The sequence below is a fragment of the Myodes glareolus genome, chromosome 2, assembly GCF_982192425.1.
Source record: "Myodes glareolus chromosome 2, mMyoGla1.1, whole genome shotgun sequence".
Taxonomy (NCBI): Eukaryota; Metazoa; Chordata; class Mammalia; order Rodentia; family Cricetidae; genus Myodes; species Myodes glareolus.
Window position 1 is genome coordinate 128,187,394 of NC_142027.1, and position 13,938 is coordinate 128,201,331.

Below are 13,938 nucleotides of genomic sequence, written 5' to 3' on the forward strand. Positions count from 1 at the left end.
GCCAGCACTTCTGTCTACTCACAACTGAAGAATTTGTTCAGATTCAACTCCTGAATTTAAGTTTGTTAACTGTATACTATAACCAGCTGTGGCATTTATACACATGGCTGCTACTTAAATAGAAGAGAAAATAGGGCATATATCAGGTATTATTCTACTGAACCCCCAAAAGACATAGAAATGATTTCACTGTGTGTGAATGAGTACATTCTGTTAATATATGACAACAAATGAAAAGGTAATGTTTTATTATAAGTTTTCTCTTGTCAGGAGAATCAGAACTAACTAAACTTTTAATTAAAATAACATTACATGAATGAAATTAATTTCATTGTAGAAATATGTCTCTCCTAAAGAAGAGAATGGTTTTTAAATTTTCTCTGTGATTCACTTAGGGTTTTTTTTGTTTGTTTGTTTTGTTTTCTCCTAGATCCTGACGAATTTCTAAGTGTCCTGTTTCATGATATTTTAAGGGTTGAACCATTGTTAAAAATAAGGTAGGTCTCAAGCTGTCTAGAAGCATTTCAGAAGTAGACCTTCTTTTTCACTGCCATTGCAGTGTGAGCCTTAATTTTTTTAGTGGCTGAACTCTCTGTCTCTTTGGCCCCAAGTTTTTTGAGACAGGCTTTTTTGTGTAACAGTCTTGGCTCCTGGCTGTCCTGGAATTCACTCTGTAGACCAGACTGACCTCAAACTCACAGAGATTCGCCTGCCTCTGTCTCCTGAGTGCTGAAATTAAATGTATGCTTCACCACACCTGACTTAAACATACGATTTCAAAGCTATTACTTTCTACTCTTTGTCCCGATAGGTTTTTGGTCATCTTTAATGCAGAATACATTCATTCTAACTTCAGAAGTTTCCATAATTTTTAATGATCCAACACTGTTCAAAAATAGTCTTTTTAACCATGAGTTCCTGAAAAACCAATAAACAAGTTTTATACTTCCGCTTAAAGTGGCACAGGGTTGGCTTCTCATCCTAAAAGGAAGGAGTTGGGGGCAGAGCAAGAAAAGAAAGGTCAGATCAAAGCCAGAGTAACAAGAATATCAAGGCAGGGCGACCCAGGCTCCTTGTAGCTGAGCAGTGACGTCACAAGCTTCACAGGCTCATCATGGAGCTGCAGGATTTTGGAATGAGTATAGGACCTCAGGACCCACCTATTATGGTCTGCACCACAAAGACATGTCCAAACTACACCAATCCATGAATGTTTTTCTATTAATATTTGTAATTAATGTCAATATCCACTTTTTAAAAGTTACCAAATTCATATTCTTGTGCCCTTGGATTGTCCCTAGTGGAAAATACAACCCAACTAGCATGGCTTGGTACAGTTTCACAACTTGATTTTGATTCTGTAGGTTTTCAGACTTCTAAAACACTAGCCATAGGGTTTTTAAATTATTTTTTTCCTAAAATTTTCATACACTCCATATTGTATATTGAGTATGTTTCCCCTGTACCTCCATTGCTTCTGTCCCTTTCCATGTCTCCCTCCTCATAGTTCCTTTGTTCCTTAGACAACATCACGTCTACTTTCACGTCATATACAAATTAATGCTTTTTATCTATCTGTAGAAAATCTAGGAACCATAAATGAGAGAAAACATACATTGCTTCTCTTTATAGGACTGGTTTAATTTGTTTAGTATGTTTATTTCTAGTTGTATACATTTTTTGTGACTGACATACTTTGTTCTTTATGGTTAAAAGAACTTCCCTGTGCGTATGATTTTAGGAGTGATTTTTGTTGTTCTGTTTTTCGTTTTAGGTTTGGTTTAATTTTTTGAGACCGGTTTCTCTATATAGCCCTGATTGTCCTGAAACTTGCTTTGTAGATCAGGCTGGCCTCAAACTTACAGAGATCCACCTGCCTCTGTCTCCTGATTGCTAGGATTAAAGATGTGCACCACCATGCCTGGCCCTGGAAGTGAGTTCTGAGTGACTGTTGTTCCTCCCGATTTTCTGCTACAGTGTTAGGGCACTATGCATCTCTTCCTCCATTCACTAGCTGCCATGCCTCTCTTGGCCATCCTTGATTTTTCTGGGTGTGATATTTTTACCTCTATTATTTTTTTCTCTTCTATGCTATTTTTAACTATGAATTTTTCTATGATTTTTTGTAGTCATCAACAACCAATTAAAATGTTATTCTAAAATAACTGCTAGTTTCTTGGATTATAATCTGTTTTTGTTAGCTTTGAGTCCTCAAAAGTGCTCTAACTAGTTACCAGATTTTATGTTTTGTAAATTTAAGACATAATTTGCTTGGGGCAGCTGAAGATCACAATAGGCTGCTCCCTGAATTACAGAAGTTTTGTGATAAAAACTGCTGATAGTTTTTTTTTTCTAAAACTCTTTAAATCTAGACATACATTTAAATAATCTGATTCTAAACCCAGACAGCTGGCTAAAAAAGATAAGCGGTAAGCTGAAAGATGAAAAGCAAATTTTCTCAGTAGAGTTAGTTTTAATGGTTACTAGTAAGCTGGTAAGGGAAGGGAGATGTTGGACCCTCATGTTTCACCGTGACCATTTACCTGGTGTTTGTAAAGTTGGTGGATGACCATCTAAAGAGCTGCTGGTAGCTCAAAGCCTAGAGGATAGTTGTTAGGGTTCCTGGGAGTCATACCTTGCCCTACTCTGACTAGCTAGGAAAGTATCCCTCCCTCCTTTCCTCCCTCTCTTGCTCTCTCCCCCTCCCTCCCTCCCTCCCTTCCTCCCTCCATCTCTCCCTCCCTCCCTCAATCCCTCCCTCCCTCCCAGGGCTTTTATTTTAGGAAGTAAAGACCTTTGATTTAGAAGGTCTAAGAGTCTGTCACTGAGACATTGTAGCATTTGTTCTAGTCAGTAAAAGCAGTGCTCACAACTGTCTATAACTTCAGTTCCTGGAGACCTGACATCCGTGGCAAAACACCAATGTACATAAAATAATTTTTTTTAAAAAAAAAGCAGCTGCTACTTTCTAGATTTGGAGGGAGAGGGACTGATTATTGTTCATATAGCGTTTCTTGACTGGAATATTATTCTACATTTTTCTTATGATGGCAAGAGAACTTTTGAATAATTTATAAATAAGGCAGAAAAAATAATTTATGAGGTCTTCTGCATAAGCGCATTTAATTATCTCATCCAAATCACTGTCTTTCACCTGGTGTGTGGACCATCCAAAGCTGGACATGAGCATTTGATGTTGTGGCCTCAGATCTGTCAGATGGCGTTTGATAGCTGGCTTATGTGCATTTCCTTCTGTGTGTTTCCAGATCAGAAGGTCAGAAAGTTCAAGACTTCAACTTCTATCAATTTTTTTTGTAAAAAAATGAGAAAATTGGAGTTCCTACCATTCAGCAGTTACTAGAATGGTCTTTTATCAACAGCAACCTGAAATTTGTAGAGGTTAGTGATTCTAACTGGACTTATATTGCTACTTTATTTTGTTTCTTATCAGTGCTAGAAATTAAACTCATGCCTTTTGTACACACTACTCCAAGTGCTGCCCCACTGAACCACACCTAGCTATCACTGTGCTTTAATCAAGAATAGTTTGAAGAAACAGTTAAGAAGACACATTTTTTTAATGGTATTCTAACTTTGTTCTTTTTAAAGACAGCCGCTTAGCTTAGGTTGGAATGTTTTGGATTTGCAAAGGGAACAAAAGCTAATTTTTAAGTTTAAAGCAGCTTAATGACAAAGATATGTGTGCACACGTTTATGTTTTCAGTTGTCATTTTACCCATGCATAGTATCTAAACATGTCAAAGGTAATGTTATTTTTTTCTCCCTCTGTTAAGAGATAAAATGCCAATAAATTCTTGTGTATGGGTTTGCTGATGAATGCAATAGAAATGTCTCTTTGTCAGAATGTGTGATCTCTACAGTGCATGCTGTGGTCTGTTTTGTTATGTTCGTCTCCGGGGAAGTCCGGAAAATCTGTAGCTTATTGCTGCTCTGCGTCCACACTGCACATTCACAAGTAGGCTCTGCTTCATGGGCCAAAAGCACTGCTGAAACCACTTCTGGGTTTCACAGCTATGACTATTTCAGTTTCATAGGGAAACTTGTTTCTTTTACACGTTTCCTCCGTTAGTACAGGGGTTAGGACTCAAGGCTTTGGACATGCTAAGTAAGCACTATATTGAGCTAAGTGCCCAGCTCCTTAGGACTTTGGTTTATAAAACTATGTGTCTTTATTTTTTTTTAAGGCACCATCATGCTTGATTATTCAGATGCCTTGGTTTGGAAAAGACTTCAAAATGTTTAAAAAAATTTTTCCTTCTCTAGAATTAAATATAACGGATTTGGTTTTTTTTTGTTTGTTTGTTTGTTCTATTTTAGAAATAGTTGGCCTGGACTTTTCATTAGTTATGGGTATAGTACTTCTGACAGGTAATTCAGTATTTCAAGAGCTTAGACATACTAACTCAATAATTTGACTGCTAGAATTTTTTCTAAAAAGAAACAGAAGTAAAAATAAATAATTTAAATGGATATTTACTTACTACCTGACAAGAAATTAGAAACAAGTCTAAACAATGGACCTATGTGAAAACGGTGTGTGGTAGTTATAGTGGAAGGGAAAGTATCGAGAGGCTAGACGAGAGAAGCTTGAGATGCACATGCACCTGGGTGCACATACTTATATAAATATTCAGACATAAAATTGTTAGAGAAAGTTCACAATTGCAGTGATTGTTACTTACTGACTTAAGATCATATGTGCTATTAGTCTTTAATATTTACTTTATATCTTTGAACATTTCATGACCAGAACAATTCTAGAATAAGTTAACAAAATGGTTATATATATATATATATATATATATATATATATAATGTGTATATACATATAATGTATATATATATATATATAGAGAGAGAGAGAGAGAGTCCTTAAAAATACTATAGATACAAAAATATCAAACTAAATTTTAAGAGGGTCAGAGAGGACTAGGCCTTTCTTCTCCCCTGCCCCCAAGCATTCTTGTTTTCAAAGTATAGCTTTTATTTTTAATGACAGAATGTCTTTTTTTTCTACAATTGATAAACACCTTTAGTAATGTGGCAGGATACAAGATCAACTCCAAAAAATCGGTTGCCCTCCTATACACAAAGGACAAAGAAGCAGAGAGGGAAATCAGAGAAACATCACCTTTCATGATAGCCACAAATAGCATAAAATATCTTGGGGTAACTCTAACCAAGGATGTGAAAGACCTATTTGACAAGAACTTTAAGTCCTTGAAGAAAGAAATTGAGGAGGATACCAAAAAATGGAAAGACCTCCCCTGCTCCTGGATTGGGAGAATCAACATAGTAAAAATGGCAATTCTACCAAAAGCAATCTATAGATTCAATGCAATTCCCATCAAAATTCCATCAAACTTCTTCACAGACCTTGAGAGAATAATAATCAAGTTTATATGGAAAAACAAAAAACCAGGATAGCCAAAACAATCTTATACAATAAAGGAACTTCTAGAGGCATTACCATCCCTGACTTCAAACTCTATTACAGAGCAACAGTATTGAAAACAGCTTGGTATTGGCATAAGAACAGAGAAGTCGACCTATGGAATCGAATAGAAGACCCGGGTATTAACCCACAAACATATGAACACCTGATATTTGACAAGGGAGCTAAAGGTATACAATGGAAGAAGGAAAGCATCTTTAACAAATGGTGCTGGCATAACTGGATGTCAACCTGTAGAAGAATGAAAATAGATCCATATCTATCACCATGCACAAAACTCAGGTCCAAATGGATTAAAGACATCAACATTAATCCGACCACTTTGAACCTGATAGAAGAGAAAGTGGGAAGTAGTCTACAAGATATAGGCACAGGAGACCAGTTCTTAAGCAGAACCCCAGGAGCGCAGACAATAAGAGAAGCAATGAATAAATGGGACCTACTGAAACTGAGAAGCTTCTGTAAAGCAAAGGACACTGTCAGTAAGACCAAAAGGCTACCTTCCGAATGGGAGATCTTCACCAACCCCTCATCAGACAAAGGTCTGATCTCCAAAATATACAAAGAACTCAAGAAACTAGACACTAAAACTCTAATTAACCCAATTAAAAAATGGGGTACTGAACTGAACAGAGAATTCACAACAGATGAACTCCGAATGGCCAAAAGCCACTTAAGGTCATGCTCAACCTCCTTAGCGATCAGGGAAATGCAAATCAAGACAGAATGTTTTTTTAAAAGGCTTCTCCCTTCCCTCTTTGCGTAGCTCCGAGGGAGTGCCGCATCTGTGGAGGACTTGCGATGTTCGAGTGCAGAGAGTGCTATGATGACCCCGACATCACAGCAGGGAAGATCAAGCAGTTCTGTAAGACCTGTTGCACTCAGGTAATCCACACGCACTGCACCAGTCAGATACTGATGGTCCAGAAGGCAGGGTTCGAAAGCCTTTCAGAGTCAAAGGGCATTTTAAACATTCACAGTAAATGTTATTGCTCATGTCTCTTCTGCCGGTGTGTGTGTGTGTATCTGTGTGTGTAGAACTTGACTGTGGTGGTCAGTGAAAGTGATTAGAGTCTGCCCTTGAAACATGGCATTTAGCTCACTTGTGGTATTTTCTTCATGGTCCATTTTAGGTTCACCTCCATCCCAAGAGGATGAATCATACATATCACCTAGTATCACTTCCCAAAGACTTGCCTGACTGGGGCTGGAGACACGGCTGCATCCCCTCTCAGAAGATGAAGTTGTTTGCTGTTCTCCGCATAGAAACGAGCCACTATGTTGCGTTTGTGAAGTATGGAAAGGATAATTCTGCCTGGCTCTTCTTTGACAGCATGGCCGATCGGGATGGTATTTAAAACTTTTCTTTTGGAGTGAGATGCTTCCTAGTGAAAGCACGTGTTCGTAGTAATAGGGTATTTTGTGAGCCAGTTCTTTAAAGGATACCACAGTGTGACAGACTTTAATCTTCAAAGGGTATTACTAATTCTATACTCAAACTTAGGAGCAATAATGTTGTGGCATCTTGGTACTTACATGGATTTGTTAAAGAATCCTAGCCCTAATCCCAGACTTGGGAAGTAGAGGATTGTGAATCAGAGGTCAATTTTGTATTGCATAGTGAGACCTTGTTTCAATTTGTCCCACCTCAAAAGAAAAAAAATCCTAAAAAAAAAAACCTACTTCCTTTCATTTTTATACACAGTAGAGTAGCCATTTATTGAGGGCATAAATGCCAAACTCTGTGGGAATACTTTGGTCATGGAAATCATGCCTGTTTTTCTATATTCTAAGCTAACATTAAAGGTGGTGAAGGTTGTATGGTTTGTATTGAACTCAGTCTTCCTGATCTCATGGATTTTATTTCAGGAAGAAACCTTTGCTCATTGAGATGTTTTTAGGAAGCTTAGTCATTACTTAGTACACACTTGAGTGACAGGGGTCTTGGTAGTAAGGTACTTGTCCCAGTACCTGTACATACCCCGTTTACTCTACAGCTCTTCTTCCAAGCCCTAGCTCCCCAGGTCTTCAGGTGCGACTCTGAGTGACAGCTTCTTGACCAGAGGCCCAAGCTGTAGACCAACAGGTCTTCATTTCTCTGTATGCTCTCAAATACCTGAGGGTACAGCCCACCCCTGTGTGTGTGCTTCACTCAGTTAGCATTAGCAGCATGACATTTGGGAAAGCACCTGGGAAATCAAACCCGACCACAGAGTACATTCTGATGATTAGTATCTAAATCAGCCGTGCTAGAGGTAGGCAAGTATGTTCTTAAAACATAGGGAAACAGTAGTGCTCAAAATTGGCTTTTTGTGGAAAAGAGTCAGGCTGCTAGTGTCTGGGAAGAACAGAAAAGTCTGAGGGGTCTAGAGTAGCAGCCTGCAAATCAGGACTGCAGCTTTTCCTAAGTGCATGTCCTTTTACCAGGTTGGTTTTTGTTTTCGTTTTTGTTTTTGTTTTTGTTTTTGTTTTTCACTTTTCTCTGCTGAACCCTCTCGGAAGCCAAAGGAGACTGTAATTCTAGAAACTGAAAGTCAAACAAAGTTTTTGTTGTTGTTGTTGTTTGTTTTGTTTTGTTTTGTTTTTGATTCTGGGAGTCAGTCTTCTCTAAATTTTAGGATAGTAAAATTGTTCTGGTGGGACAGGCTGCCAAGAGGACTTAGAAGTTTACTGCCCTAATGAGAGCTCTCTTTCTCCCTAGGGGGTCAGAATGGCTTTAACATTCCACAAGTGACACCCTGCCCTGAAGTGGGAGAGTACTTGAAGATGTCTCTGGAGGAATTGCACTCCTTGGATTCCAGAAGGATTCAAGGCTGTGCACGCAGACTTCTTTGTGATGCGTACATGTGCATGTACCAGAGTCCAACCATGAGCTTGTACAAATAATAGGTCATCTGAAATGGGCAGAGGCCAAGCACAAAGCTTAACACCATGTTTCTTCCATCTGGCAGTTTAGTCCAACACCCATTGCCGGCAATGGGTGTCTTTTGTGTTGATGGCCCTTCAGCAAATGATTCTTGTGTTTTTAAACAAATTACTTTTGTGTTCTTGAAGTATTTAATAAGCATTTTGCACTCTAGGAAGTATATTTGTGTTGGGTTTTTAAGAAGTTTAATTTAAATGAATTTTGTTTAAATGAAGTTAAGTTTAGTTTTCTTTAAATTTATTGAGTTTATTGCATTGATAACATATTTTTGGAAACATACTATTTTAATTGTGACGTCTAAAATCTCTTTTAGTCCACTGAGGATGTAAGTAAATATTTCTTCTTATGGACTAAGGATATTAAATCATTTTTCTTTTGTAGCCTTGAGGAAGAAATAATATGGTTTTATTAAGAGTCTACCTTTACTGAGTTTGTTAATTTTTCCTATATAGTGCTGATTTCCTGCATGTCTGTATTTTGCCAAGTTCTGTGTCCTGCAGCAGTGGTCAGAACATGCTCAAATTCCTTTCATGGTGTTATTTTCTATTTGTTCTGGTTTTGAGATAAATGAATAACTTTGTTATAAAATGTCCATTTTTAATGTCAACTTGGAACATTAGGGTACGGAACAATTGGAACATCGCAGTCATAACAACTGTCACCAGGCAGGTTTCCTATAGGAGCTCTTAAGTATTTATGGAGCAAGGCACAGTGACTTCTGAAATGACTAGAGTGGTAATAGATAATGTGTTCTTATACAGATCACAGTACAGAGAAAATAAAGTTGGCTTAGAGATATTCCTACCATTTTCCTGAAGAGATCTATTAGGTTTGAAGGCTTCAAAAACACTTTCTCTTTGTGTTACTGTGGATCAAACAATGCTGTTGTCTGTAGCAGTCATTTTATGTAAGTGTGAATAAGTGGATATAGACTCTGTGTTTATCTGTGTTTACATATGAACTTCCAGATTAAGTACATGTGGTCTGTGGACCTCAGTGCTCTATTCCTAGAGGGATCAGCAGTCTTTGGAATGTGCATAAATCTTAGAGGGTATTTGATGGTACTTACTTGGATATTTCCTTCCACCCTATTTCTATAAAAATAGAGGCTCTGGGAGCCAAAGAAATAGACAAAATTCTCATGTTGAAGGGGAAAAATTACTGAATTGATTTCTCTCTACTACTTATTAATGTAAACTTTTAACTTCTGGGAAGATTTTGCCTGCACCCCCATACTACCAGATGACAGGTCTTCATGTCCTAAGTAGGCTATCCTTCTCAGAGCAGGTAGGTCATGAGACCTCTGTTTAAAAACAAGACTGCCCTCCTTGGGCTTGGTGATTCCAGCACCACCCCCAATTCTTCATCGGGGAGATAGTTGTTTAGTGTCCTAATGCAGCTGGGATAGGTGGAGAAGAGGATGTAATGGTAGAAGCTGGTGAGCAGAAAGGGGCCTGAGGAGGCCGTGCACTACCTGTCATAGCAGAGGATAGGACTTGTGTGAAGGCAAACTCCTGTGGCTTTGGGCCTTGGCCCGCTAATCAATGATGTCAAAGTGACTTCCTGGCAAGGAATTAGGCTCCTGTGTAACCTTCTGTTGGTTGTCTCATTAGGTGGTGGACTGGCTGGAATTGTTGAGGGTCTTTTCTTTGTCCTATTCTAAATCCTAAAGGGTTTCTCTTGGGTCCAAATGCGGTGACAAATTGAGCAGCAGAGATGGCCAGGAGTAGTGAATAGTGGGAATATTGGGGATAAACCCTTGCTGGTGGGTGACCCTGGCAGTGCTGACAGTTTTGTGCCATCATATTTTACTTCTCATTTTCTTCCTAACAGATTTGAGGAAGATGGGCTATTGATGTAGGGATTGTCCTTCCAGGCACCATTGGCCTCTGCACAGTTCTCTCGTGCTTTTAAATATTGTTGATGTTCACTAGTTATTTATTCTAAGGGGATTATACTGGAGACACAACTGTCTTTGGTTTTATATTATGAAATAGCCTTGTACTGTGGAATGTTAACTCTGGAGAGTCAACCTTATACTCGAAGTATTCATTAAAAAAATCCCACAGATACTCCCTGGGGGTGTGTGGTTATTATTATTGGGTTGACCCAAAGGAACACATTTAGTATTCCTTTTCCTTTACTGGTATCTTGTTAAAAAAATTTTGTCTGAACAATATTCTTTTGTTTATGAAAACATGAATAACATTGTATAAAACACTCCCTTTCTGTCAGAATGCTCCAATGTAGCCTTAATTTTGTTAAACTTAGAGATGAATGAAGTGCTGCTGTGGAAAGAAATGTACTATGTACTATTTCTGTATCATTAAAATGCAGTTTTTATGGCTCTTTCTCTTTGATTTCTTTAGGGGAAGGGTCTTGGGTTGGGGGAACATAGAAGTTGGTTCTTCATCAAGCTTCCAGGCACACACTGTGTCTAGGGCATGTTTTAGGGTGTTGCGTTTGACCCTGGGCCATAGCGTGGCATCTACCTACTCTGGAGATGTGATGAATATGGCTCATCACCACCATCTCTAAGCCTCCAGCCACAGGTTACTCCTCCCAAGATGCCATTTCCCCTGCAGCTATGTGACCCAGAGCTGTGCATTACATAGGATGCGTGCTGGGCCTAAGAACAGCCAGGGACGTGGCTGCTTCTCTGTAATGCCCAGGGAATGATTACATAACATTTTAGGAACTGAATTTTTACCCCAGGCTTCTTTTAGATAATAAAATGCATGAGAAATCCTCCTTCCTTGGAGACTAAGCCACTCACTGCATACAGGAAGAGATTCTAGACTGATCTGAGTTTTATTGCTGTTGTAGTACGTCAAGGTTTCTGTTTAGAAAACCCACAGCTTACAACATGACCATGCTGGTAACAGCATGCTGCAGCTCTACGTTTTCTTGCTGAGTTCAGAGGTTGGCAAACACTTTCCTAGATCTCACTCTTGCGTTTGGGCATATTGATGTGACAGGGACTGCGCTGCCTGTCTGTGTATACGAACAGTCAAGTGAAAACCAATCCTTGTTAAAGAAAGCTGACCTAGCCAGAGGAACTCTGATCCTACCATTGACCTCTAGCCAGGCTCCCTGACACAATCTGAAGGAAGAGATGCACTGTCAGTCAGGGTTTTCCATCCTGGCTAAGGATTATTTTTCCCATGGTGCTCATGGCTGGACATAGGCCCGTGGGAATATCTGCAGGTGACTCGGAGGTATCTGTCCCGTGTGCAGCCGAGTAGGAACCACTCATGGACAGAGTTTTTTCAATTGAAGCGATCCTCACATCATCCCTACTGGGAACCTCTGCACCAGTGGAAGACGGGCTGTGGATGCGAGTTCCAAAGGGGAAGTAGAAAAGTATGGGAAAGTTGTGTGTGTTGGATGCAGGAGAGAGAGTTTAGAAGCAAGGCGGGAGAAGGTTTGAATAAAGAATACTGACAGGGCAGGAGAGATGGTTCAGTGGTTAAGAGCACTGGTTGCTCTTCCACAGGACCTGAGTTCAAACCCCCTATACCCACATGGTGGCTCGCAGCCATTTGAAGTTCCAGTAACAGAGGAATTTTCTGGACTCTGAAGGCAACATCGGTGCACAGAAATACATAGAGGCAAACACCTATGCACACAAAAGCAAAAAAAAAAAAAGATTAAAAAATTTAGAAAGAATACCAAAATGGGCACTGTGAGGATGTTATGTGTTTTGTTTGGGAAACATTCCAAAGTGTGTGTGAACTCCAGGTGTTGATTCAGATGTCATTCAAAAGAACAAGCCACCAGTTATGGGAATAACAGTTTGTGACAGTTTCCTGCCTGTCTTCATCTGTTGGTGAATAGCAGGTCTCAGTGGCCTGGCTAGCCACGGTGGGGGACAGCTCTACAGTGCTCAGTTTTGATGGAAGGGGTTGTTTCTGGGATCTGATTACAGTTGGGAGGTGATTGAAGACTGACCTGCAAATTATGAGAACTGGGTGATTTCTTTTAGCAAGGAGCTCTTGTTACAAAGAGCGACTAAAATCACCAAGGATTTTGTCGGGCGACACTACCACTTCTCAAGACTGTATGCCACTGTGGTGGGCTCTGCTTGGTGGCCGGTTGGTCTCACCAGCCTGTGGAATAAATGCCGTCAGGCCTCGAGTCTACACTCAGAGCTTGCTTCCCAGCTCTGGTGCTCCACTAGCCACAGAGGACCAAGGCTGCTAGGAGTTGTCATGAGGTGTTACATGGCAGGCAGACCTGGTAAGTCAGAAGTTCCCCCAGAGAAGCATTAGGGGAGGTCTTGAAGACAGTGACTGGGGACTAGGAGGATGGGAAGCTGAACACAGAGTGTGTGGGATGTGGGAGCAACCCTGATGGTTTCCTTTGCTTGTTTTGTGGCAGACATCCATACCATGGCCATTGCAAGCTGTCAAAGCTCAGCAGCTGGAATGGGAAAGGGGCACAGAAGGGTTCTTCAGAAGAGTGCAGACTATGTTCACTCCAAATGCTAGAGTCCGGACCAGGGCTCTGCACACTGCCTGGGAACCAAGCCTAGCCCAATACCGTTCTCCCAAGTGGCAGTGTAGTGGGACACAATCATACCCACTCACCTATTCTGCTTGGGTCTGGCAACAGCCAGATTGTGGAGCTGTGACAGAAAACTTGAGGCCTACACAGCCTGAAGTATTTACTCTCTGGCTAACTGCAGGAAAAGTCTACCGGCTGCTGTTACAGCTGTGGTAAGGCAGATGCGTAAAGGAAGGGTTGAGTTTCTAAAGGTTGGTCGTCTTGTACATGTAATCAATTATGTATCTCTCTCCTCTGCTCTTCATCCTCTCTCTCTCTCTTCATTGCTCTCTCTCTCTCTCTCTCTCTCTCTCTCTCTCTCTCTCTCTCTCTCTCTCTCTCTCTCGGCAAGGTCTCATTCAATAGCCTAGGGAGAACTTGAATTTGCCATAATCCTCTTGCCTCTTTTTTCTGAATACTGGGATTACAGGTGAGAATCAACTCTCCTGCCTCAATTTGACTTTCATAATGGATGTGTTAAAGACATAGCTCACTGCTGTCCATCCCTGAAGATTTAAGTATCGCTTCTCAGGGGCCCCTTGCATGCATTCTTGTTCACCACGGACTCCTTCAATGCCCTGCATGGACCGTTTCTCCCTGCCCTCTTCACCCTCCTAGATCATTTGCTCTGATCTGCTGTTTGCTGCGGTCTCAGAACTGGCAGCAGGGCCTTCTCTGGTTCTGTACTCCCCGTCCTGAGTGCGTGACACAAAGCAGGTGCTCAGACGCTTGACTGGGGGCAAGGAACTGTTAGCCTCCTATTTGGATAAGCCGTTCTATTCACTATTGTGGACACAGTCAGAACCAGGTCGTTTTCAGTCCTTTTGAGAAAGTACAAGAGGCTCCCATCTCCAGCTGCCCCATGACACATGTTCTTGGAGACATCGCAGAGCTTCCCCAGAAGGCTTTCTGCAGACGTTGAATAAACCCATGTTTATAAAGTGCTTGATCGCAATGCCTGGTGCTCAGAAGTCCTTACTAGATGGTAGCC

General features: G+C 40.5%; 1 protein-coding gene across 1 annotated transcript in view; it reads left to right on the forward strand.

The window, feature by feature from the left end:
• Nucleotides 1–10,530, forward strand: part of LOC148123161 (ubiquitin carboxyl-terminal hydrolase CYLD-like) — a 34,222-nt gene extending 23,692 nt beyond the window's left edge. The window contains 6 exon segments of the mRNA XM_087898157.1: nt 431–497; nt 3,267–3,399; nt 4,206–4,314; nt 6,243–6,361; nt 6,610–6,826; nt 8,178–10,530. Of these exon segments, the coding sequence (XP_087754283.1) occupies nt 431–497; nt 3,267–3,399; nt 4,206–4,314; nt 6,243–6,361; nt 6,610–6,826; nt 8,178–8,362 (830 nt within the window). The 3' untranslated portion in view covers nt 8,363–10,530.
• The last annotated feature ends 3,408 nt before the right edge of the window (nt 10,531–13,938 follow it).